The sequence below is a fragment of the Staurois parvus genome, unplaced genomic scaffold (assembly GCF_062004578.1).
Source record: "Staurois parvus isolate SC_StPar_1 unplaced genomic scaffold, SC_StPar_1.0 ptg000898l, whole genome shotgun sequence".
Classification (NCBI taxonomy): domain Eukaryota; kingdom Metazoa; phylum Chordata; class Amphibia; order Anura; family Ranidae; genus Staurois; species Staurois parvus.
This window is the reverse complement of record NW_028318694.1, coordinates 1,274,734-1,299,487: the sequence shown is the minus strand read 5'-3', so window position 1 is coordinate 1,299,487 and position 24,754 is coordinate 1,274,734. Positions and strand designations below refer to the sequence as shown.

Below are 24,754 nucleotides of genomic sequence, written 5' to 3'. Positions count from 1 at the left end.
AAAAAAAGTATACATATATATCATGCATAAATGAAAATAATAAAGAAAATTACAAAATTAAAAAATAAAATAAAAAATATATGTATACACATATATTACACATAACTGACAATTTTTAAAAATTAAATATACATTACATAAATGAAAATAAAATATGTATACACATATATTATACACAAATGGAAATAATATATATATGATTATATATATACACATCATAAATAAAAACTAAGATAAAAAAGTATACACGTATATGTTAAATTGTATATATATATTACATAAATGAGAAAAATATATATTATACAGAAATAAAATGTATAATATATATCATAAATACAATTTAAAAAATATATGTATACACATATATGACACATTAAATGAAAATAATAAAAATAGCTTTCCTCATGCAAGCACACAAGCTACATAACGTGTAAGTGTTTGAAGAGCCTATATATGTTCACATGCATGCCTGCCTATGACAAGGGCTTTGCTCATTTAATTTTTTTGTATTTTTTAAATCGTTCTTGTCTCCTAAATAGACACGGCATTGTTGTGCTAGAGTAGCTCTATTTTTTTTGCTATAGATGTCTTGAAAGGGCTTAAATAAATTAAAACAACACGCTCTGGTTAATGTGAAAACACGTGTAATCTCCCTAATTTGTCGCTTACGACTCCTAATCTTTTGTAGCCATGGAGTTTATTTAAACGCATAGTTTGCAGGGCAATGCTAGCCCATCTCAGCCCCCCACTTGCCCAAAACCCTCTCCTCTCCCACCCCTTAGCTCCATAGAGGCAGCCTGCAGTTTACGCAGGAAATGGAATAAATTACTTTAAACACTTTTAATTGAGTTAGAAGGTTAATGGAATTCCCTGTCCTCCTTCTCAGAGTACCTGATTTAGCCGCATTAAAATATTAAAAGACTTAGCTCCGTTTTCATAGAAAAAGGCATTATGGCGTGTGCTAAATGAGGTGACATAAAATTCAGTAGTTTAACTTTTTTTTTTTTGAAGAATGTAATATTGCAATCCAAATTCTCGTCTGCCCTTTAGGTAAAGATTTATTAACTGATTGCCTACCTACTGATTACTGGAAGGATTCTAAAATCATTAGGCTGTTTCTCTCTATATATATATTTTAAGGAGTAGATTTAGCTGCTTTATCGTATCATTTAAAATCCCCATCCGTGCATTTGAGCCTGAGATCTCCCAGTCTTTTTTTCTACTATGGTTTATTTATGCCTTGAATAGTGAAAGAGAGCGAAGGCTAATTGCATTGGAGTGCTAGGCTGGTCTGTGTCTTGTGTGTGCTGATTGTCTTTGCCCAGGGCCTCTGGTGTTTTGCCCTGGTGAGAGCAGCATTGAGCTGGGAGGGGCAGGGGGCATCTGTCCTCTTGATCATGTGGCTTTTTTTTTTTCTTTTTCTTTTTTTTTTTCACAGACAGCCCTTTAGCTTGTTGTACAGCTAGTCCTTGTTTTATTTATTTATTTTTTTTAATGTGTGTTATTTTTGTTGATTGCTGTGCTTCTCTTGCAGACACCCCCTGTTCCCTCTGTTAGCACTGATTTTTGAAAAATGTGAACTAGCTACTTGTACCCCCCGAGAACCTGGAGTAGCAGGCGGTGATGTGTGCTCCTCTGAGTCTTTCAATGAAGACATTGCAGTGTTCGCCAAACAGGTCAGCCAAACAATGCAAGATGCAAGCTACACTACCACCAAGCAAGCACACACACCATTATAATAAAGATCACACACACATAAACTTTGTCCTGACCCGTCAGAACCCAGGATGCCTTATTGATCCCCTCCACAGTTATTGAGCAACGCTTTGTAGATGATCTGGGATTATTATTAATGTCCTACCTAATCGGAGGGGAAAATAGACACCCTGACAGATGGAATGTCAGTCTATTAGACACACTAGTATTATATACTTCTCATACACCAGCCTGGTGCTGCTTAGATCTGCTGCTGTTTTGTTCAGTGGGACTCAAACTCTTTTTTTTTTACCCCCCACCCCTTCCCCTTTATGTGGCTTCAGATTCGTGCAGAAAAACCCCTGTTTTCCTCAAACCCGGAATTGGACAATTTGGTAAGAAGTGACAAAATCCTTTTTTTTTTTCTTCTTCTATGTCGTGTTACTTGCTTGTTTAGTTGGCACAGAGCTCTTAATTACAAGTAATACAGTGTAACAATTTGGTCTAAGTAAATTACACAGTGATCAGAAGGGAGCTCTGCGCTTCTTAGTAAATGAGATGGCCTTTTTTTATGACACCCACTAAGTGACTGTAGTAATCAGCTTCTTGGTTTATTTAGGGTTGTCAAATCCTTTAGTGTTTCTCTCTCTGCTATCACATCCCCCCCAAGAGTTGTAGACAAACAGATTGAAAACACATCAAAAGCCCCCCACTATTTGGGGATTTCAATGGAAAGGCATAAAAAAGATAGCCAGAAATCCTACACCATTTGCTGCACTGGATTTATATTTGAACTCACTTGATATTGAAAGAGTCTGGATTGTGTTCTGCTGATTTTGTATCAGTCACATTAGCAGAGCCAAATACATTGTTAGGGAAACGTGTGCTGAAAATTCTTTCTTTCTTGCTTTCTTTCTTTCTTGCTTTCTTTTTTTCTCTTACTTTTTAAAAAAAAAAAATGTGCAGCACCTTTTCTTCTTCTATTGTTTGCACCTCTATTAGAACTTTATTTATGCTCTTCCCCCCAGGTGATCCAAACTATCCAAGCTTTCTTTCTTTCTTTCTTTTTTCTCTTTCTTTTTTTTCTCCTTCTCTCTCTTTCTTTCTTTTCAAAATTTTACTGCAGCATTCTTTATTCTGTTGTTTGCACCTAGAACTTTATTTATGCCCCTCCAGGTGATCCAAACTATCCAAGCTTTCTTTCTTTCTTTCTTTCTTTCTTTCTTTCTTTCTTTCTTTCTTTCTTTCTTTCTTTCTTTCTTTCTTTCTTTCTTTCTTTCTTTCTTTCTTTCTTTCTTTCTTTCTTTCTTTCTTTCTCTCCTTTCTTTCTTTTCTCTTTCTCTCTCTTTCTTTTTTCTCTTTCTCTCTCTTTCTTTTTTCTCTTTCTCTCTCTTTCTTTTTTCTCTTTCTCTTTCCTTCACTTTTTCTTTCTTTTCACAATTTTACTGCAGCATTCCTTCTTCTATTGTTTGCACCTAGAACTTTACTTATGCTCCCCATCCCCCAGGTGATCCAAACTATCCAAGCTTTCTTTCTTGCTCTCTCTCTTTCTTTCTCTCTTTCTTTTTCTTTCTTTCTTTCTTTCTTTCTTTCTTTCTTTCTTTCTTTCTTTCTTTCTTTCTTTCTTTCCTTCTTTCTTTCTTTCTTTCTTTCTTTCTTTCTTTCTTTCTTTCTCTCTCTCTCGTTCTTTCTAATGATGCATTTCTTCTTCAATTGTTTGCACTTTTATTAGAACTTCATTTATGCCCCCCCCATCCAAACTATTAAAGTTTTCTTTCTTTTCTCTCTTTTCTCAATTTTACTGCAACATTCCTTCTTCTATTGTTTGCACCTCTATTAGAACTTTATTTACCCCCCCTCCCCCCCCCCCCCCCAGATGATATAAACTATCCAGACTTGCTTCTTTTCTTTCTATCTTTCTTTTTTTTCCAAGGCATTTGTACTGCAGTATGCCTTGTTTTGTTGTCTACACTTTTATTAGTATTTTATTTATGCTTTTGTTTCCCCACCAGATGATCCAAGCTATCCAAGTATTACGATTTCATCTGCTGGAGTTAGAAAAGGTAATGCAAGCTGCAGAGATGGGAGTAACAAGCTCCAGCTAATAGTGAATTTGCATAAATGTCTTTATTTCTGGTTCTGTGTAATTAGTGTCAAGACCAATCACGGAATCCATTGCTCTTCTCAGTTTAATTGCGATTTCAGCTACTAGAACCAGGATCACAAACAGCCCAGGCCTCGTGTTCCTTTTAATACCTTCCTCTGGCTTTTGCGCATTCTGTGCTGTCTCCAGCCATTTATCCGCATTTGAAGGCAGCCAAACATTTCGGAGCGCTAGATGGGGGTTTTCGAGACATAAAAAATAAAATAAAGCTTAAAAAGTGGAGGGGTGAGATTCAGGATGTTGCTGCGAGTTTTTTTTTTCCAGAGACAAAGCAAAGCTGGTTTTATCAGCTTCTCCACTCTGGGACTATTCCTGAATGCTGAAGGGAGAAGGATGATAATGTGATTTTACTAGCTGTTTTGCATTTGAGCAATAAAGGGTATTGCAGTTTGATGCCAGCCATAAAAGTTGTATGCGAAGCTTGGAGACTTTTTTTTTTCGTTTTATTTATTCAGTTTCTGTTCGGGTTTAAATATTAAAGCACTGTAAAGCTCCTGAATCCAATGCTTTAGATTTCTTTTTTTTTTTTCAAAGATTCTCTTTTGCTTATTTACTTCTGCTGTTAGGTTTAGGATGTATCCTTGTAGTATCATTTTAAGGCTTAAAGAGCCCATTGCTGTCAGCATTGCCGGGGATGTGCCAGTGTGCTCTCCACATATATTTCTTTAGGCTGCATTCTTATACTATTGTTTTTAGGCTTCCGTCTTAAAGAGCCCATCACTGTCAACAAAGCTGAGTATTGGACTAGGTGCTTATTATATATTGTATCCTTGCAGAATTATTTAGGCTTCTGTCTTAAAGAGATCACTGTTAGCATAGTCAATGTGCTTGTTTATATATATATATATATATATATATATATATATATATATATATATATATATATACATTACTGTATCCTTGCAGAATCATCTTAAGGCTTCTCTTTTATAGAGATTGACACTGTTAGCATAGCCAAGCATTTTCCAATGTATATATATGTATATATATATAATCCATGTATAATTATAGTTTTTTTCTATAGTCAGGATACATAGCCTAGCAGCATTTGCTAAAGTGTGTGTGTGTGTATATATATATATGTATATACATAATATTATATAATAATTCTCTTTAAAGAGCTCATCACTGTTAGGTGTCCGTTTGTGAACCAGAGAATAGCTGCGATTCAACGGATCTCAGCTATTCTCTGGTCATTCACAGTTTATAACACTCAGGAGATCCTGTCAGCCCTTCTCTGGAGATCTGTGTTCTCCGTCCAGATTCTCCAGCCCAGAGCTGGAGAATCAGAGGGACCGAAAACTAAGCAGAGATAATTTACCTCTGCTTAGTAAACTGGTCTTTTACTATAATCTGGAGAGATTATAGTAAAATGAGCCGTTTTTCACAGTTTGTAGACCGTTATCCAGCGTTTGGAAACCGTTCTCCCTTCGTTCGGAGAACTGCTTCATAAACTGCATTCACAGGAGAACTTTGTTCTCCGAGAATGCCGGAGAACTGAGCAGCGATCTATTACCTCTGGTTCACAAACGGACACCTTAGCATAGCCAAACGTGCAAATGTATCTCTCTATACATTTATATTATGTTTTATATATATATAATCCCTGTATATAATTCCATTTTTTTTTCTATAGCTAGGATGTGCAGCCTAACATTTGTCAATGTGTGCAATGTGTGTGTGTGTGTATATATATATATATATATATATATATTCTTCTCTTTTAAAGAGCTCATCACTGTTAGCATAGCCAACCATGTGCAAATCTCTCTCTCCAGATTTTATATATATATATATATAATCCTTGTATACGATATTTTTTTCTATATCTAGGGTGCATAGCCCAACATTTGTCAGTGTGTGTGTATATAGATATATCTATATCTTTATATATATATATATATATATACTGCACCCTTGCAGAGAGGATTTAAGGCTTCTGTACTAAAGAGCCAATCACTATACTATGTTACTATAGCCAAACATTTGCCAGTATATACGTATCTATACCTCTATCTATCTATCTATCTATCTATCTATCCTGCATTCTTGCAGAACCATGTATATATATATATACTCATCCTTGTATAGTAACAATTTGTTATATATTTAGGATGCATCCTTGTAGTAATAAATTCTCTTTTAAAGAGGCCATTGCTGTTAGCATAGCCAAATATTTTGTCTATATGTGTGTGTGTGAGATTCTGGTTTCACGTTAAGGTTTCGGTTGATAAGGTTGCCCATTGATGTATAAATGTAGATTGCACCCTAAAACCCTTCTAATATCATTTTAAGGCTGTAGGTCTTAAAGAGCCCATCACTGTCATCCTAGCCAAGTATTTGCTGTTTTCTTTTTTCTCTGCCCCCCCCCCCCCTTCCCCTCCCCCTCCATAGCCTTGAGCTGCCCCTCCACGGCCCCTGTGATGATATAACTAGATGAAATTAAATAGTTTACTTTAAATGTCACCCATGCAGGTCAGCTCTCTCGTGGTCACAGCCCCGGGAGCAGATGAATTTAACACGGGTGTTGAATTTGTTGTAGCTTGTGAATCATCTTGTCAGTGTCAATTTTCCAGGATATCTCTATTTTAGCTGAAAAAAAAAGGAAAAAGGGGGGAAAGTTATTGGGGTCTCCTGGGGATGGTGGCAGGGTGTTGTCGGACTGGCCGGCCCCGACCCGTCCAGTTTGCTGCTGTCACTTGTCCCGATCTCGGGGTGGTTATGATCTCATCTGCCGGCTTTTACTGTTTATTTATTTTGCCTCTTTTTCTGTTTGTGTCTCTGTCGGCTGGAGCAGGTACACGAACTCTGCGACAATTTCTGCCATCGGTATATTAGCTGTTTGAAAGGGAAGATGCCCATAGACCTGGTGATAGAGGACAGGGAAGGGGGATCCAAGTCGGACAGCGAAGACATGACCAGATCGGCCACCCTCACAGACCAGGTAAGCCGATCGGCAGATCTCGATCGTTTATGGTTTCTTTTGTATTTCTTTTGGGTCATGTGATGAGTGTTGGTGAATAGCGGCTTCCAACAGGCCGGCTTTGGGATTCGAACTGGCAGCTGTGAATAAGCCCCAACCGGCCAACGTGTCCTGATTGATGTGGGTGAATGCTCAGCGTGTCTGATGTGCGGTGCGGACAGTCATTGGAGCCTGGCTGGGCTCGATAGCCAATCAGAAGCGAAGCTCTGAGCGCAGAGCGGCCGAGTGCGGGGTGCGGGGCGCAATGCGGAGCGGTCCGCGGTTCTCCGGACCCGGCGCTGTGTGTAGGGACCGACATGAAGGCCGGGTTGTACGCTTCATTAGCCGCCTTGGCCGGGCTCATTCAGAGCTCAGTGTACATTGTACACAAAGCGCCCCTTCCCTCCCCACCGGGGGTCCCGTGTCCGGCCGGGACAGTGATGGCATTCTGGCCTGTGTACTCTATGGAGGGAGCTGAGGGGACCGGCCCCGGAGGACAGTATGGGGGGCCCTAGGGGACTCCTCAAAGAGACAAGGGGGAGGGGAGGGGGGCTCATTTCACACTCAGATCCTAACCTGCTGGGTGGGTGGTTATGGCTCTCTATCAGGATTACATTGTATATAAAAACAAATACTGGCCATACTGGGGTTAATGTACAAAATCACTTTACAAGAGAAATCCCCCTTAGATTAGTGAATGAGTGTGGGGGAGATTTACCAAATCTGGTGCATCCAAACCAATCAGCTTCCAGGTTTTATTGAACAAGCTGATGCTGCAAATTGATTGGCTACCATGCACAGCTGTACCAGATTTTACACTCTACAGTTTTTAGTAAATCTCCCCTTTGCTGGTTTCTTTTATCCAATAGTGTAAGCAAAAATTCCCCCCCTTTTATTTTCCCACACATGATTGGATATTCTCTGTAAAGTATATTTCTACCTGGTCATTAGTCTAAGGCAAAGTGAAAATGCTCTATTCTATTAGCAAATTAATATTGTTATTATTATTGTTATTATTGTTTTTCCTGTAGAACCAACAATTTACTCAGTGCTTTATATACTCTACATTCTTATCAGATCAGCCTCATTGCATCTTGTCAGCCCGTAGGCCCACCACATATGTTACAATCTGACCAAACAACTAACTTTAGATCTACCAAAACTATGTAATATGGGGACCTACCTAGACTACCCAATCCATTTTTATACAATCAGGCAGGGTGATGTACTTCATAGTTGTTGGTGGATCTAAAGTAGGAGTCTCCAAATGTTCTAAACAAAGGGCTAGTGTTCTGTTCTTCAGGCTTGGGGGGATGGTCTGTCAGAGCAGAACATGCCCTGGTGTCAATGGGAGTAAACAGCACCAGTGTCAGCAGAAGGAGTAGTGCTCCATCATAGGTATTAGTGGGAGGAATAGTGTTCCATCGTTGGTATGGGGGGGGGGGGGGGGATAATGCCCTGTCATTGGTGTCAGTGGGATAAATTGTGACCCATTGTTGGTGTCAGTGGGAGGAATTGTGCCCCATTGTTGGTGTCATTGGGAGCAATAGTGCCTCATTGTTGATTGTTGTTGTCAGTGGGAGGAATTGTGCCTGATTGTTGGTGTTGCTGGCAGTAATATGTCCTCATTGTTGGTGTCAGTGGGAGGAATTGTGCCCCGTTATTGGTGTCATTGGGAGTAATAGTGCCTCATTGTTGCTGTCAGTGGGAGGAATTGTGCCCTATTGTTGGTGCCATTTGGAGTACTGGTGCCTTTTTGTTGGTGTTGGTGGCAGGAATTGTACCCCATTGTTGTTGTCAGTGGGAGGAATTGTACCGCATTGTTGGTGTCAGTGGGAGTAATGGTGCCTCATTGTTGGTGTTAGTGAGAGGAATTGTGCCCCATTGTTGGTGTCAGTGAGAGGAGTAGTGCCCCATTGTTGGTGTCAGTGAGAGGAGTAGTGCCCCATTGTTGGTGTCAGTGAGAGGAGTAGTGCCCCATTGTTGGTGTCAGTGGGAGGAATAGTGCCCCATTGTTGGTGTCATTGGGAGGAATTGTGCCTTATTGTTGGTGTCAGTGGGAGGAATAGTGCCCCAAGGGCTGGTTATAGGCAGGCAAAGGACCTCATCCGCCCCCTCCCCCCCCCCACGCAGCAATTTGGAGACCACTGATCTAAAGCAATCTAAACATGTATGATGCACCTTAAGATGTGGCGACTGCATTGGTTTTCTTTTAACAGGCTTCTACTTTAATTTTGATCTGTGATCCTGCCAGTAATACACTTCCTGCCCGTGATAATGCTCACACATTACACTGTGTCTAGGAAGGAGTAATGTTCTCATCCTAGGTTGCTTTCCTGATATATACTACCCCCTTCATCTTTGTTTCAAAGGAGGGAGATGTTTTGTAGTTCACAGATCACTGGGAAAGCTGGTGACATTGTTTTAGATATCACTCTAGTGCACAGGAGGTAATAGGGATGCCTGATTTCTAGTAGGATCAACAAGTGTTTGTTTTGTACTTTTTGAAAATATTCTTAGCCTGAAAACTGAAAACTAATGAAACCACCACAGTGGAGGACTCACAAGCTGCAATATATAACATTTTTGTAGGTTGAGATATGCTTTAACGCAGTGTATATATATATATATATATATATATATATATATATACACACATATATAGCAACAAGGCCTTGATTAGGAACATTTTATAAAGATTTTAAGGAATCTTTAGCCTATATCCTATACATAGGAATATATATATATATATATATATATATATATATATAGTTATACACACAGTTTTTTGGGTTTTGTTCCTGTCATGAAGACACAAGAGGAAGTAAGAGGAAACTCATTATTCCTTCTTAGACAGTTGGCACTGGAAAAGGTACCTCTCCTCTTCTGTTCTAGTGACAGTTGTAACATTTTGGATTTCATATCTCCTTCTATGAAAGTCACAAAGTCCATGCTTCTGCAGTTGGGAACACAGAGAGCAATAAAAAGCTGTCATGGCTTCTAACCCTTCCCTACTTAATACGTAAAAAAGAATGGCTTGTTTTTTGTGTGAAACAATGAATATTTATATTTTAGTATTTTTGAATATAAGGCAATGAATGACAAGAGTTTATACTGGTTTTAAAATACCGATAATGGGGGTGATTTAATTAAAGGAAAAAAATACAATCCCAGCTAAAAACAGCCAGTTTGGTCAGGCTAAAACATATAAGTAAAGATTAGATTTGGAACTGTTATTCAGATAATTTAGAATGGACAACAAAGGGGAGATTTACTAAGACTGGAGAGTGAAAAATATGGTGCAGCTCTGCATAGAAACCAATCAGCTTCCAGGATTTAGTCCTCATGCACACTGGACATTTTTACAGTGGCTGGTTTTGGTTTTTGGGCATTTTTTGCTACAGCCATTAAACTCCCCAGCATGTTATCCTATTGGTCCATGCACACATAGGCTTTAATCAGCATTTTTTGGCAGGGGAAAAAACCGCCTAGAACTAGTGGGTTTCTAGAGGAGTTTTTTAGCTGTAAAACGTTCTAACACTGAAAAACACAGTAAAACGTGTCAAACCAGCATTTGTGGGCATTTATTTGAGCAAAAATAGTATTTTTTTTGGTGCAAAAAATGCTAAAAAAGGCAAACGCGGCTAAATGCTAATGCTAAAAACTGCTGAAAAACGTGCGTTTTTAATGCGACTTTACACAGCTAATGCCCAGTGTACATGTAGCCTTAATGTCCAAGCGTCAGAACAAGCTGAAGTTAGAAGCTGATTGGTTACCATGCACAGCTGCACCAGTTTTAGTCAATCTCCCACTATGTATCTTTTTGTTAAACTGAAGATTGTTTTAATACCCCAGATTAACAAATGCATGTTGAATTCAAGCAACCAATCAGGTTAGTGGGATATTTAAAAATGTTGGATTTCCAACAAACGTGATTGGCTGCCTGAAATAAACACACATTTGGTGGTCTGGTAACTGTTTGGTAAGTGAACCAATAAGAAGTGAAAAAAATTGTGTGAATATTGAATTTATTTATCTAGTCATACGAAAAGCATCTGAGGATATATACAGTAATCAGGAGGGGTTTTTTAGTGATTGGATAAATGCAGTGAATACTCACACAAGTACCTGAAATAAAATATATAAATTTATTTTTATTGAGGATCCTCAACTTCTTTAGTGAATGAGCCCCATTGTGTTATCTATTGGCTGTACTGTTTGAGTTTTACAACAGGGGTAGGCGACCTCGGCAGTCCAGCTGTTGTGAAATGACAAGTCCCCGGAGACATTGCAAGACTGACAAACACAGGCATGACTTTAAGTCTTCATGCACACTGGACATTTTTACAGCTGCTGGTTTTGGCTTTTGGCATTTTTTTTCTACAGTCAGTAAACACCCCAGCATGTTATCCTATGTGTCCATGCACACATAGACTGTAATCAGCATTTTTTGGCAGTAAAAAACCCAGATCTAGTGGGTTTCTAGAAGAGGTTTTTTAGCTGTAATAATGCTCTAATGCTGAAAAACACAGAAAAATGTGGAAAAACTCTGCAAACTGGCATTTTTGGACTTTTTTTGAGAAAAACAAAAAAATTGTTTTTGTTAAAAAAACGCTAAAAATCACAAACGTGCAAAAACGCTAATGCAAAAACGCTAAATAACGCTGAAAAACTCAGGTTTTTAATATGACTTTACACAGCTAACTTTACCAGCGTGCATGGAGCTTAGAGGCAGAGGCATGATGGGATTTGTAGTTTTACCACCATTGAAGTGCTGAGGTTATCCTTTATCGAGTTCTAGATAAGAGATCCCAGACTGTTATTTTAATGGCTACTTTCGATAATAATAGACAGGCTGAGTTTCTTGGTTACTATTTGCTGTGATAATGGGGAGTATGATAAAGACGAGAAACATGTTAAATGTTTGGAGCATATTGAAGAAATATGAGTTAATATGGCGTCTTACTGAGTTCTGGCAATTGCTTTCATAATGCTGTTGTTATATCTAAACTTGTATCGGAGGATAAAGTGGTTACCTAATAGGCAAAGTTCTGTCCTGAATCATTGATATCGGTTGTGTGACTTCTGTTATTATCAAGCATGGTAATGTAAGAACATAGATTAATATTATTATTATTATACAGGATTTATATAGTGCCAACAGTTTGCTCAGTACTTTACAATATATCGGGAGATGATTCAGCAACAATACAGTTCAATACAAGAGGGTTAGGAGGGCCTGATCCTGGGAGCTTACAATCTAAGAGATAGATGTACTCTGTTTACTGTAGGAGCCTAACTTGCTTTAAAAGAGTTAAATGTGCATCTTCTATTGACAACCATCGCTTTGCTTGCATTGTTTTTAACTTTTTATTTTAAAGTACTCATGAATTGCTGCTGCCTGAAATGTTGTATATGTGTGCTGATCAGTTATTGACGTTTGCTGGAAAGATTGTTACAATGTTATTGCAGATTTGCCACAAATGTTCAGAGATGTTACTAGTTTAGTTCAACAAAATCTGGTGCCATGTCAGTCATAGTTTAAAAATAGGCCTGATTAATGTGTTGCAGATAGCATTTAGGGTGTAATCAGAAAGGCTCCTGGGAATTCCATGTTGGCTACACAATGCACAGCCAGACACAACGCTTTCATCCCTTTTAGGTAAATTGTGTTGAAGCAACTTAAATCCCAGTACTCCAGGCTAGTCTAGGTACCATAGAGTTAACTGGTTTATATCGACTTTGACTTGTGGTGTGATCAGATGCTTCTCATAGATCACAAGGTCGTTTTATCAAGATACCGATTCCCGACCATGCTGTGGAAATACTTGAAAAAGTTTTGAAGAAGTATGTCTTACGGAAAAATAGAAAACCGAGTCATTGTGTTCTGCATGCCCACTGCAACACTTACACAAATATATGAATAAATATGAATCGATCTGAGACGTCTGTTTTTAATTATTGTTCCTGAGATAAGTTCAAGTCTTTTTTGTCCCCGGCATATGTAAAGAGGTGATGCGTAGCATTGATCAGGCCTTGTTCACGTCACACTCACACATACAGCTTTGTATCCTAGGGAACCCATAGTGAAACATAGGTCGTGGCTGCTGAGTTCAAAATTGCAATCCAACAAGTCTAGCTAGAAATTGAGTTTCTTAAAGCTCTGGAGTGCTGGGCACATAAAGCTATTTGAGCAAATTACAAGAATAGCTCAGGGGCACAAATGAAATCAGCGCTTTAATTGCCTCCAAAATGAAGATTTATACCCCATTTTCCCAAGAAATCATTATTTTCTTGAGAAACGACCCACCAAGCATAAGCATAACATATTTTAAACATCAATTAGAAAATTCAACTGATTTTGAAAATTTGCAGTTTAAAGAATTTGCTATATTTAATTTTTTTTTTTGGCCTAAGAATATCTGACTTCCAACAAGTCAATGATATAAGTACATAGGATGGTTAGCTTTACCATGGCTTTAGCTTGTCAACATTGCACGATATATATTTCTTGTATGTCTTTGCTGCCTTACTATATAGCTTAGTGATGGGCTAGCCATCCTAATGCTTCTAAACGCATAATTTTAACCCAATGCATCACATTATGTAAAGCAGTTTGTAACAATGTAACTTTAAATGAATTGTTCCATTAATAACAAATCCACTGCTATATGTTTGCATTCTAGTGGAGGTTTCAGAGAATTTAATATGATTAAGGAAAAAGATATTAATGGTGTACAAATTGCAATTAATCAAACCAACCTATCAGAATGAATCTTTTGATATGAGTGCAGCAAACAGAAACTGATTGGTTGTTATGGGTTACTGTACTTTACAAATCACGTTTGCACCCCTTTTTTTCAGATTACGCCAGTTAGGGGTCCATTTAATAAGGTAGTGGAAAGAGCAGTGATGTGCTTTTACCTGTAATTACAAATCAGATTTTCGATTTTTTACCTTCAGCAAATAAAAATCTAAAATCTGATTTGTAATTACAGGTATAAGTACATCACTGCTCCTTCCACTACCTTATTAAATGGGCCCCTAACTGGCGTAGTCCAGAAGAATGAAAGATGAGAGTTTATTGGTTGCCATGGATTAATGCATTTTGCCTATAAGTCTTCTTGTTATATTAACGTTAATATGATTTATTTTAATTTTACAATCCTAGACGGGTCAATGCTGATTGTAGTTTTTTGTAGTCTGGGGAAATCGGGAAGTTTATCATTTCATTATCCTACAATTGTTTGAAAATGTATAGTGTACAGAAACAGGGACGCTTTGAAGTGAGTAGGAACAAGATAACCACAGCAGTAGCCCTACCCATGAAAAAAGTTTGCTGTAGACTTAGAAGAAAAAAAAATTAAACTTAGCATTTTCTTGTGAATGTTGTAGATCCAGTTCTAACTTTTCTGTTGTCTGCTCGCTGAAAAACACAGATACCCTTCAGGTGTTTTCTGACCTAGAGTGGTTAGTTGCCTGTTTAACTTGTTTTGTTGCAACGTATGGCGCGGAGGTGCAGGACTTTTAGCAGCTCCAGAGTCTGTTCTTCATCGCGGTAATCTAGTGTTTCCTGTCCAGCAGCTGACCTCACAGTTCAGAGCCCTTACCTCAGGAGGAGCTCTAGGACTAGGTTTCATGACTTTTCTTTTTTTTTTTTTTTTGTTGCGTAGGTCTTGTTTTGTACAATATGTTGTAACATGTTGCAGCTAAGTTTGTCGAAATTTCCACAAGACTTGTAGGCAAATCGGTGGTCAGTAGACATTTGCCAGCCAAAGAGAAAACAGCCATTTTGTTTACTGACTCAACTATATTAAGAATATTGATGCACATACAGCTGGTTCTTAGGATACAATGAAATGCTGGCTTAGACAAAAGCGCATGTCAATGTTTATGAATATACAACGTTAATGGGAATCTGTTGAAAAGGTAGGGAGCTGTTTTTGGAGGTGCAAGCTCCAGGTCTGTGAACGGATCCTTCCTTTTATTACTTTGTGAGTCAGTGACCCGGAATGAGCATGGTAACAGTATGAGACTTAACACATGGTGTGCACATGCTTGTTCTAGGTCAATGACTCACCAAGTAGTGAAGCCAGCATTAGGGTGATAGCCTTGGAGGATGTACCTTCCAAAAACAAGTCATCAATGGCAACTCTATATTCCTGTCCTGACAGATTCTTTTTTTGATGGGAACCTTTGAGTTGTGCAGTCTCTGGGCTGCTCTGTTTGTAGTTAAAAAAAGCAAGTTTTTCGCACCAGAGTGTCACGTTGTGATGGCAGAAAGTTTGGAATTAAAGTGACTTTACTTCTTTGTCATTCAACTGAAAAGCCAAGGGTTTCATTTGTGTTTTAACTGCAACAATTGAGTACTGTCCATGATACTTTTTTATTCGCACTATCATCCAAGCTTTCACAATATACCCCCTTCTTCTTTCTTCTTCTTTTTCTTCTTCTTCTTCTTCTTGTTATACAGGATTTATATAGCGCCAACAGTTTGCTCAGCGCTTTACAATATAACGGGACACAATACAGCAACAATACAGTTCAATACAAGAGGGTTAGGAGGGCCCTGCTCCTTGGAGCTTACAATCTTTTCTTTTATTTCTGTTTCTTCTTCTGTTGTAAGTGCACTAATACGGCTACAATCAAGCCTGTTTCAACTGATAAATTATATTGCTTTAATACTGCAGCAAGGGTTAAAAAAAAATAAGATTTCTAAAATGGAGAATAGACTTCACCTACAACCTTCTTGCCTTTTTTGCTCATTGCCTGTTTTTTTAGCATGTTGACTATCTTTCATAGGAACATCTCATTTATGGTAATGAATTTTTATAGATGAGGGCTTTGACAACCAGCTGTCTGTTCCAAAGAAGTCCAGACTTTGCAGGAGCGTAGCCGGGTTATTAGAAACAATAAGGAATCAGAAGAGCATCACATTCCAGACAACCTTTTTTTTTTTTTTAGCTTTATTTAGCTTAAATTTGATTTATAGGATTTTTAAAAATGCCCTTGTAGTGGGGCCCTCTGCACTGCAAGGGTTAACTGCCTGTTAAATCTGGGGCTAGAGGAAGTAGCTGTAATACTTTGCCATTTTCTTCACTCCAGCAAGCTTCCTGAACTTTCCCCTTCTCTCCAACACTTCGGATTGTGGGCGAACCCATGACATCCTCATGTACAATACAGGAATATTGGCCCTGCATTGTACATGATGATGTCATGATGAGTACAACCCCCTTTCAAAGCCACAAAGAGAAGAGGCTTTGGGGGACCAATCACACAGTGTGGTTGAAGAATAAGGTAATTACTGTATTATTCCTCTTCACCTAGACTCAACAAGCATGCAACCCTTTCGGTGCAGCGAACTCCACCACAAGTTTTTTTTTTTTTTTAGATCCCAGATTTTAGATTTAAATTGCACTCTGATTTGCATTTCCATCTTTCTTGGAGTTAGCACCGGTTCACACCAGTGCAACTTCAGGTACTACATGCGATTTACAAATTTCACCTTAAGTCGCATCTAATGTATTTCTATAGCACTGTGCGATTTGAAGTAGTGGGATTTCAAAAATAGTTCCTGCACTGCTTTTTTCTGATTTAATTGCGGCTTGCATCTTCTGTTAAATGAAGTCGCAAGGAAATCAGAGATACAAATAGCACTGATCTGCAGCTTTGAAATTGCGCTACTTCAAGTGAAGTAGCATGATTTCAAAGTCGCATTAAATGTGAACCAGGGCTTATAGTGGTTGATTTACTAAAACTGGAGAGTGCAAAATCTGGTGCAAAAATATGGCTATGCACAAACTTTAAATTATGTGCTTGTATTTCGTGTGAAATTAATGAATATTTATATTGTAATATTTTAGAATAAAAGGCAATGTATGGGAAGAATTTATACTGGTTTTAAGTTACTGATAATGGGGGGGGGGGGGTGATTTAATTAAAGAAAACAAACAAAAATTCCAGCTAAAATCAGCCAGTCAGGTCAGGCTAAAACATATAAGTAAAGGTTAGATTTGTGGTTCAAATAAATTAGAATGGATGCCAAAGGGGAGATTTACTAAGACTGGAGAGTGCAAAATCTGGTGCAACTCTGTATGGAAACCAATCAGCTTCCAGGATTTAATGTCCAAGCGTCAGAACAAGCTGTAGTTAGAAGCCGATTGGCTGCCACGCACAGCTGCACCAGACTTTGCACTCTCCAGTTTTAGTAACTCAAACCCACAGTATTACATTTAGAATCTGCTTCATTTGCTTCATCAATGTTTTTGTTTTTTTTTTTTGTTTTTTTTTTAGCCCTAATAATATAACTACGGTATGTATTAATTAGTATAACTAGATTTGTAAGCTCCAAATAACTATTAGCACTATATGATATATATCGGTTCGTGGTGTTGTGCTGATTTAAGGCAAATCTTTCACAGTGGCAGCAAGATCACAGTGCTGTAGAACTGACTGAGATACCACAGAAATGACTTCTACTTTCTGAATTCATGCTGTTATTGCCAAGTAATCAGCAGTGAAAAATCAGTACCTTTTTTTAAACTTCAAACACTTCTAAAGAAAGCTATAAAGAACGTAGAGCTGAAGCTCTTAGCACTGTGTCTGTAGTGCATTTTCTATTACATTTTACCTTTTTTTAAAATGAACACTAAAAACCTAGGCAAAACATGTGGCTTTATCTAATTAGTAAACTGCTGCTTGTTCTTGCACTCTTTTCATTAGTGGTAGATTATATTTAATTGTTTGTGGTACACAAAAGATTCATGTATTTGTAGAGAATTGGACATCAGAGTGAAGCAAGTATGTATTTGTTTTTTGCTCTCCATTATTACATGATACACAGTTGGTTTTGTGAATTGATAAAATATGAGTCCTGCTTGTTTTAAAATTGTAGTTTGTTTTCATTGCGTGGTTGTTGTGTCACAGAATACACACAGACTAGGAGCAGCAAGAAAAATACACGCAGTGGATGGTGCCGCATGTCAAATATGCAATAACTTATTTACCGTTCAGGCCCACACAATGAGGTGCAAAGCAAAAAGTTTGCTACACCACCACACTTCTACTTATGCATCCCAATTATTAAGTGAGAATGAAAAATAAAAGCATCCATCTCTGATCTATAGGGCAGTTTGATTAGTTTTCCCACTTTCAAGGTTTTTCATATGTCTCTGTGAAAATTCCAAAACAGATCAAGTTTCTTTAGCCCTCTGGCAACAGAGGAGTTAATTTGTCTTTTTCTTGGGTTACAGATGCAAAGAGCAAAACTTATTGCACATTTAAAATACTAAAGGTACATCACAGTAACAGTAACATAAATAAACTGGCAAACTATGGCAGCGATGGGTAGGATTGTGCTGATTTGACTGAATTTACCTAAATTCTTTTTGGAGACTATTGTGGGGAGTTTTATTATGTTGGAGCTGCAGGAAAAAAAAAACTTAAAAACATATCAGCAAAAAAAAAAAAATTTCATTTTCTTCATACTTTTCTGGCAGACTGTGTATTCAGGTCACACGTTTTTGCCTAGAGAACAATAATTGTGTCCCATTCTGCTCTGCAGCTCTCTCCCATTTCTTAGCACTTTCAATGTACTTAGTACAAAAGTAACATACAGTCCCAGGAAAAAGCATAAATACATAACTGCAGATGTTGTCACTTACATAAGGGATTCTAATCTCAAGTTTAACATATTTATTATTTTTTTATTTTAAAACTTTGATCCTACTCTTATTTTGGACTACCTATGCCAGAGGTGTCCAACCTTTTGCCTTTCTTGGGCCTCTTTGGAAGAAGAGGAATTGTCTTGGGCCACACATAAAATACACTAACAAAAGAATAGCTGATGAGCAGAAAAAGTCAGGCAGGACACAAGTTAATGATCACTGATATAAATAATGTACCTATTTGAGTAATAAAACTTTTTTTTTAAATATTTTTATTGTAATAGTAAAAAGGGGCAACATAAAACTAGTGTGATATTAGACGCTGTTTTTGATAAATAACACATAAATATCAGATTCGATGGATGTAGTAGAATTTCTCAATCAATTCTCAAGATGCTCATCAGATATTTTGGTTCTAATTTTGGCGTTTGTGTGCTTCATCCTTGAAAAAAGTTGCTCACAAATATAGGTATCACCGAAAACTGATGACATGAATAAGGTATGATTGTGAAGAGTGGGAGATTTTTCTTTGGGAGGATAAAACTTATAAAAATCCAGTAAAGAGACACTCAAATTTTAATTTGTCTGCCTGTGTTCGCTAAGTGTAAACACATTTTTACAAAACATTTTTTACTAAAAAAAAATCAACATTTTTAAGTAAGTTTACGATTTTGTGTTGGGCCACATTTATAGCCATCTTGGGCCACATGTGGCCCATAATCGTGGGTTGGACAAGCCTGATATAAGACTTTGATCCTATACTTGTTTGGTCTACATACACCTTTAAGGCTTTATTACGTCTATTATACCTTACTTTTTATATATTGGAAGCCTTAAATGGAATTTTCTGCCTATATTAACATTAATGAACACCGATTCTAATTGTTTAATATTCATTTACAAAATGAAAAGTCCATGTAAATATGAGTCAGACAAAAAAGAAATATTATACAATAGGTTTATTTTAATGTGTTATTTAATTAGATTTCTTGTAGTTTCAAGAAAGTAAAGAAACTGCAAAATACTTTCAGCCTTTTTCTTGGTCCTTATCATAAATATACCCAATTCTTTTAAGAGCCGTATGTTCCCACGGTGGAAAACAGTAAAGTTAGTTACAGTTTATAGATGACAGTGAAAGATAGATGATGGGAGATACGGTGTATACACAGCAAGTGCAGCAAATACATACAACTCCAAAAATAAACTTTCATTTGCACAAAGAAAGTTTTCTGAACATAAAATCTGATATTACTATAGAATACAATTATTTATAGTTTGTATAATCAAGTAGTAAATAAATAGAGCAATTCACTAAAACACTAGTGGCAGCTTCATATTGGTGTTTTGTAGGAACAAGGAGGTCATTTAAAGTGAATCTGTCACATGCGTCTGTACAGTGTTATCCAACAGATTAAAATATTGCAGAGATTGATTTGTTTTTAAAGCCATGCTCCCATTGCTAAGTAATCAACTTTGAAAAATCAGCAGTTTTGGAGTCTTCTGTTTACATCTCTTCACACTAATGCAGTAAGTGCCATAGAGAAATAAACTCATCAAACTGCTCTGTGCTTAGACTGCAGGTAATTATTCAAAATGTCTGCCTCCAGAATGACAGGTTCCCTTTAATGAAGGAGGTTGGTTTTACACTCTTAGCAATTTTCACTTCGAAGAATTAGATCTGTTAATGGAAAATCGTACAGTGTTTAGTAAATGATTGCTTAACTTGTGAATAATCAATTTTGCAGCTTAATATTTCTGAACAATTAAATATTAAAAAGAAGCTTGTTTGACAAATGTGAATATTTACAAAGTCTGTGCAAATCATCATATAATTGCCAAACCTGTGCCTAGTCTAAATACAAAAGCATTTCTAGAGAAAAAAAAATAAAACAGGCAGCCAGCCAAATTCCTATAGGAACTAGCAGGAAAATGCTCAAAATGAACATGCAATTCAGATTTCCATAAAAAAAAAAAAAAAAAAGATTATTTAACATTATTTAACTGGAGTGTCAAGGAAACGGATGATAGACAGAAAACTGATAACAGATTTTAGTAACGTCTACTGTGTATTTATGAGTACTTCCTAGCAGCTTTCTTGACTCTGAAAGCCATAAATGAACGTACTAAAAACTGTGTTACCATAGAGAATCATGATCATTTCAGAGTAGTTTTAAGAACTGACAGAAAGATATATTGTTTTGTTTCTAAGGGTTATGCCATAGTTTACTGGTCTCAAGGTATTACACAGGTATGTGTTTTTAGAAGGTATGCATTAAAATATAGATGTTTTTCCTGCGCCATATCCTGCGCATTTTAAACGCGTTTCCTTTGCGTTTTTGCACCCTTTGGCTGCCAGCTTGATTTTCCAGTTCATTTGTCACTTGTTTCCACAAGCTTCTGTTAACCTCCCTAGCGGTAATCCCGAGTGTAGCTCGGGTTAAAATGTCTATACCAAAAGCGGTAACCCCGAGCTACACTCGGGCTTACCATGCAGCGCTGTATAGGGATTCCCTGCAGAGCTTACCTTGTCCTTCGCTCCCGCGGTGTGTCCCCTGCAGCGTCCCCGGCCATCTCCGGCAGATGCCGGCATCCGGCTCCTGTGTTCCGGTCCCTGTGACGTCGGGACGTACGGGCGGCGGCGGCGGCGGGAAATTTGAAAATTTAAAAAAAATTCATTTTTTTTCAAAACGATTTTACATAGTAAAACATTGCTGTTTCAACCCATTTCACATACATTTTGTCCCTAGTGCTCTGTCCTGTCCCCTGTCTGCATTTTGAATGTTCTTTCTGCCTGGAAACTTAGAAAAGTCCACGGCGTCCAAAAAGTGTCCCTTTAGGTCAAAAGCGGGTTTAGATCAGCTAGAGAACAGCGATAGTAAATCAGAACCACTTGCAGAATTGAGTGATAATGATTTGTGGGGAAATTCCTCATCAGACACTGAAAACGATTTTGCGACTTTGCTCAGCAATGTGCGAACTATATTTCAAATTTCAGTGTTTTTGGTTTGATTATATTGTTGAATTAAATGTAATATTATTATATTATTATTTTTTATGATTATTTATTAAATTATAATTTATGATTTTGTGTTTCAAATTTTATCATACCCGGGATGTTTAATAGACTCTTGTTCGGACAGATTTCAGTGAGTTATTCCTAAATATTACAGACCTACAATAAAAAAACTACATATTTCCATGCAGAATAATGGTACCGCTTTCAGCACCAAAAATCTGAAATAATCAGACCGCCGAGGAGGTTAAACAGATCTCCTACCTACACAGAATCAGGTCTAGTCCCTTGGGAAAAATGTTCGCAGCAAAGCAATATATATTTAAAATGTTCTGTTTTTTTTTCATGTGTGCTCTTATCACATAAAAGAACATTGGACTTATTTTTAGTAACATTACTGTACAGTCATATACATAAAAAAAAAGACACAGGTACTCCAGCAGTGTGTACGTACCCTCCACCCATTTAGTTGTATAACTACATTTCATAACTCCTTAAAGGGAAAAGCAGATCTTCAACAGGAAAAAAAAACAAAACAAAAAAAAAAAGCGAATGAAAACATATGCTATGAACAGCTATCACCGGATTGCAAAATATGTCCAGAATGTAGACCGAGGGAGTCTCGCTGACTATGGTCTTATCTTTCTAAAGTGGGTATGTTACCTCTCATTTTTTCTTTTAATCTTAACAGACAGATAATCAGATTCCCTGTTTTATTTCCCAATAAAGTGAAGAAGAAATCCTGTTACACTATACTTTTCCCTAGATTCTAGTTATACTATACTTTTCTCTAGATTTCATTGTCCCGTTAAAAAACAAAAAAATAGCTGCTATGACCTCTACGTAGGCCAGAGATTGTCATTTGCAGTAATTGGGCAGTACATGGGCTACTATCACAAAGAAAAAGAAAACATCAGTTGGGCTGGTGGCATAGATGTTTCAGCATGCTGGAAATTCTCTGTTATGTATACATAAGAGTGTCGTAAAAAGTAGTACTTGAAAAAAAGTCTGGTTCAAGAGAAGAGTAGAGCTTGTTGGCACCAAGACTGGTCATACATGCCATACTTTTTGATGGATATTAAATTGACTGCATCATCTAGATAGGCTCTCACACTAAAAAGCTATTGTTAAATCTATTCCTTTCTGAACAGATTGCACAGTTTATAATGTGTATGACCAAGCCTAAGCGATTTTTTATTTTTGAAGAGTGGACATATGTGGCATGTTCCCACTTCTGTGCTTGAAAAACAAATGCAGCTTTAATGTCTATGAAAAGCAGAACGCCATCCACAGATATGTATACAAATTTAAAAGAAAGGGAAAAGGGTACCTCTTGTTAAGATGTGTTAAATGCTCAGCTTAGTTCTGTTTACAGTAGAATCCATTCATTTGTCCCCTGCTGGATAGTACAACCAGTGCTGTACCTCCAGCGCTGATGCTATGAGAACTGAGGCCCTCATACAGTGAAATGATCCTGTTATTTACCACATTTTTCCCATCTTCTTGTTAATTCACAGAATGTATATACACAGTGTTCTATGAATGGACAAGAGAAGAGGAATGGCAGATAAATGATAAGATACTTTCACTGAATGAGAGCCGCAGCTCTTGTCCATTCACCTCGATGATCGTAGTTGGTCCATGTATTCTGTGAATTCAAAACAAGTAATTCTGAGAATGGACAAAGGCAGAGAAAAAGAAGGGTAAATGACAGGATCACTTCACTTTATAAGGACCACAGCACTCATAGCTGCAATGATGGAAATACAGAATATATTATCAGGGGCGTACAGAACAATGGATTCTAAAGTCAAGACCAAGCTGACTTTTTAAAGTATATGTATTCAAAGTATATGTAAAACAACCCATTCAGTTTAAAATAGAAATGAAAGACAAAACATTTGTGTGTTGATAAAAAATGGAACATTTTCCCCCCATTTTTATAAGTGATCACATACCCTCTGTTCTCAGCTGCATAGGAGCTGGGGGAGGAGAAACAGCAGAGCACTGAACTTCCTAGTGAATGGCCATGCGGGGGGATGGGGGAGGGGGAGGCAGAACAAGTCTGATCATTAGAGGAGAGCACAAAGGGTTCCCAGAACAGCTAGATAACTGACCACACTGTGCTCTTGTGCCTAGTGTGGTCAGTTTTTGATAGGAAAGCAATGGGACTGATAGGAACACCAGGTATTTTACCCAAAGGAAGCAATACAAAGAGAGCAGGATACTTTTTCATACAAGTGCATGGTACAGCAGGCACATATCAGGAATATGAAATGTTGGTTTTACATTTTCTTTAACACACCTCACCTAACATTTTATGTGTATTGCATGCATGTGATCGCCACAGGGAAGGGAATTTTGATTGGAGCGTCATGCATTAAAACACATGTACAGTGCGTTTATAAAGATTGGGATAAATTACTGGCTTTATGACCTTTTTTCTATTAAGTTCATATTTCCCAGGTGGAATCCCTAGGTGCCATTCATCCCTATAGAAGAAGTAATGTTGTGCCAAAGATGCAGCAAACAATATTTAACCTCTTCACGCCGGCCGCACCCAAATATGCGGCCTCCCGGTGTCTGGGCCTAAACGCCAAGCGGCCGCACATTTGTGTGCGATTAAGAAAAACATGTGCTGAGAGCGCGTGCCCTGCGTGCTCCCAGCACACATGTCCAGTACTCACGGAAAGGTCCCGATCTCCGCTTTCGATCGGGACCTTTCCCGATCATGTGAGCACCGTGATAGCGAATCACGGCGGTCACATGACCCTAAAACCCCGCCCCGCCTCCCGGCTTCTGAAACCCTTAAAGGGCCGGGAGGTGCCGGCGCCAAGGTGTTAAGAAAGCACTCATACGTGGAGACGAGTTTCAAGTGTTGCTAAACCCAGGACCCTGCATTCACTATATCTGGTCTCCCACAGTACACACAACATGGAAATGCAATTATTTTAGTAAAGATAAACTGATAAATACCTTTTCTCATCAGCTGTTAGAGCAGTCTTGTGACTTCTATCAGTGTCCAGCAGAGCATTGGTTAAAGCTTGTAGGAGGAGTTTTAATTCTACCCTAATCAGCCTATGAGGCTGCAGGACCCCTGACTCTCTGTCTGGACAGGGCTGATTGGCTCTGTGCTGATCACATGCACTTTTCCAAGAAAAAAAATACTCTCTAGTGATACACACCACACTGAGCATGTTCAGCTTGCCTCCAAGGCTCTGTTCTATCAGGAGATGGATTGGGGACAGTAGAAG

The 24,754-nt window shown here is 37.9% G+C and overlaps 1 protein-coding gene across 2 annotated transcripts in view; it reads left to right on the top strand.

Moving 5' to 3' along the window:
• Positions 1–24,754, top strand: part of LOC149442236 (homeobox protein Meis1) — a 192,235-nt gene that overhangs the window by 5,043 nt on the left and 162,438 nt on the right. For both annotated transcript variants that reach the window (XM_089656326.1, XM_089656327.1), the window contains exons 3-6: positions 1,535–1,676; positions 2,040–2,090; positions 3,708–3,758; positions 6,657–6,803. In XM_089656326.1, coding sequence (XP_089512452.1) covers positions 1,535–1,676; positions 2,040–2,090; positions 3,708–3,758; positions 6,657–6,803 — 391 coding nt within the window. The remainder of the gene's footprint in view (positions 1–1,534; positions 1,677–2,039; positions 2,091–3,707; positions 3,759–6,656; positions 6,804–24,754) is intronic.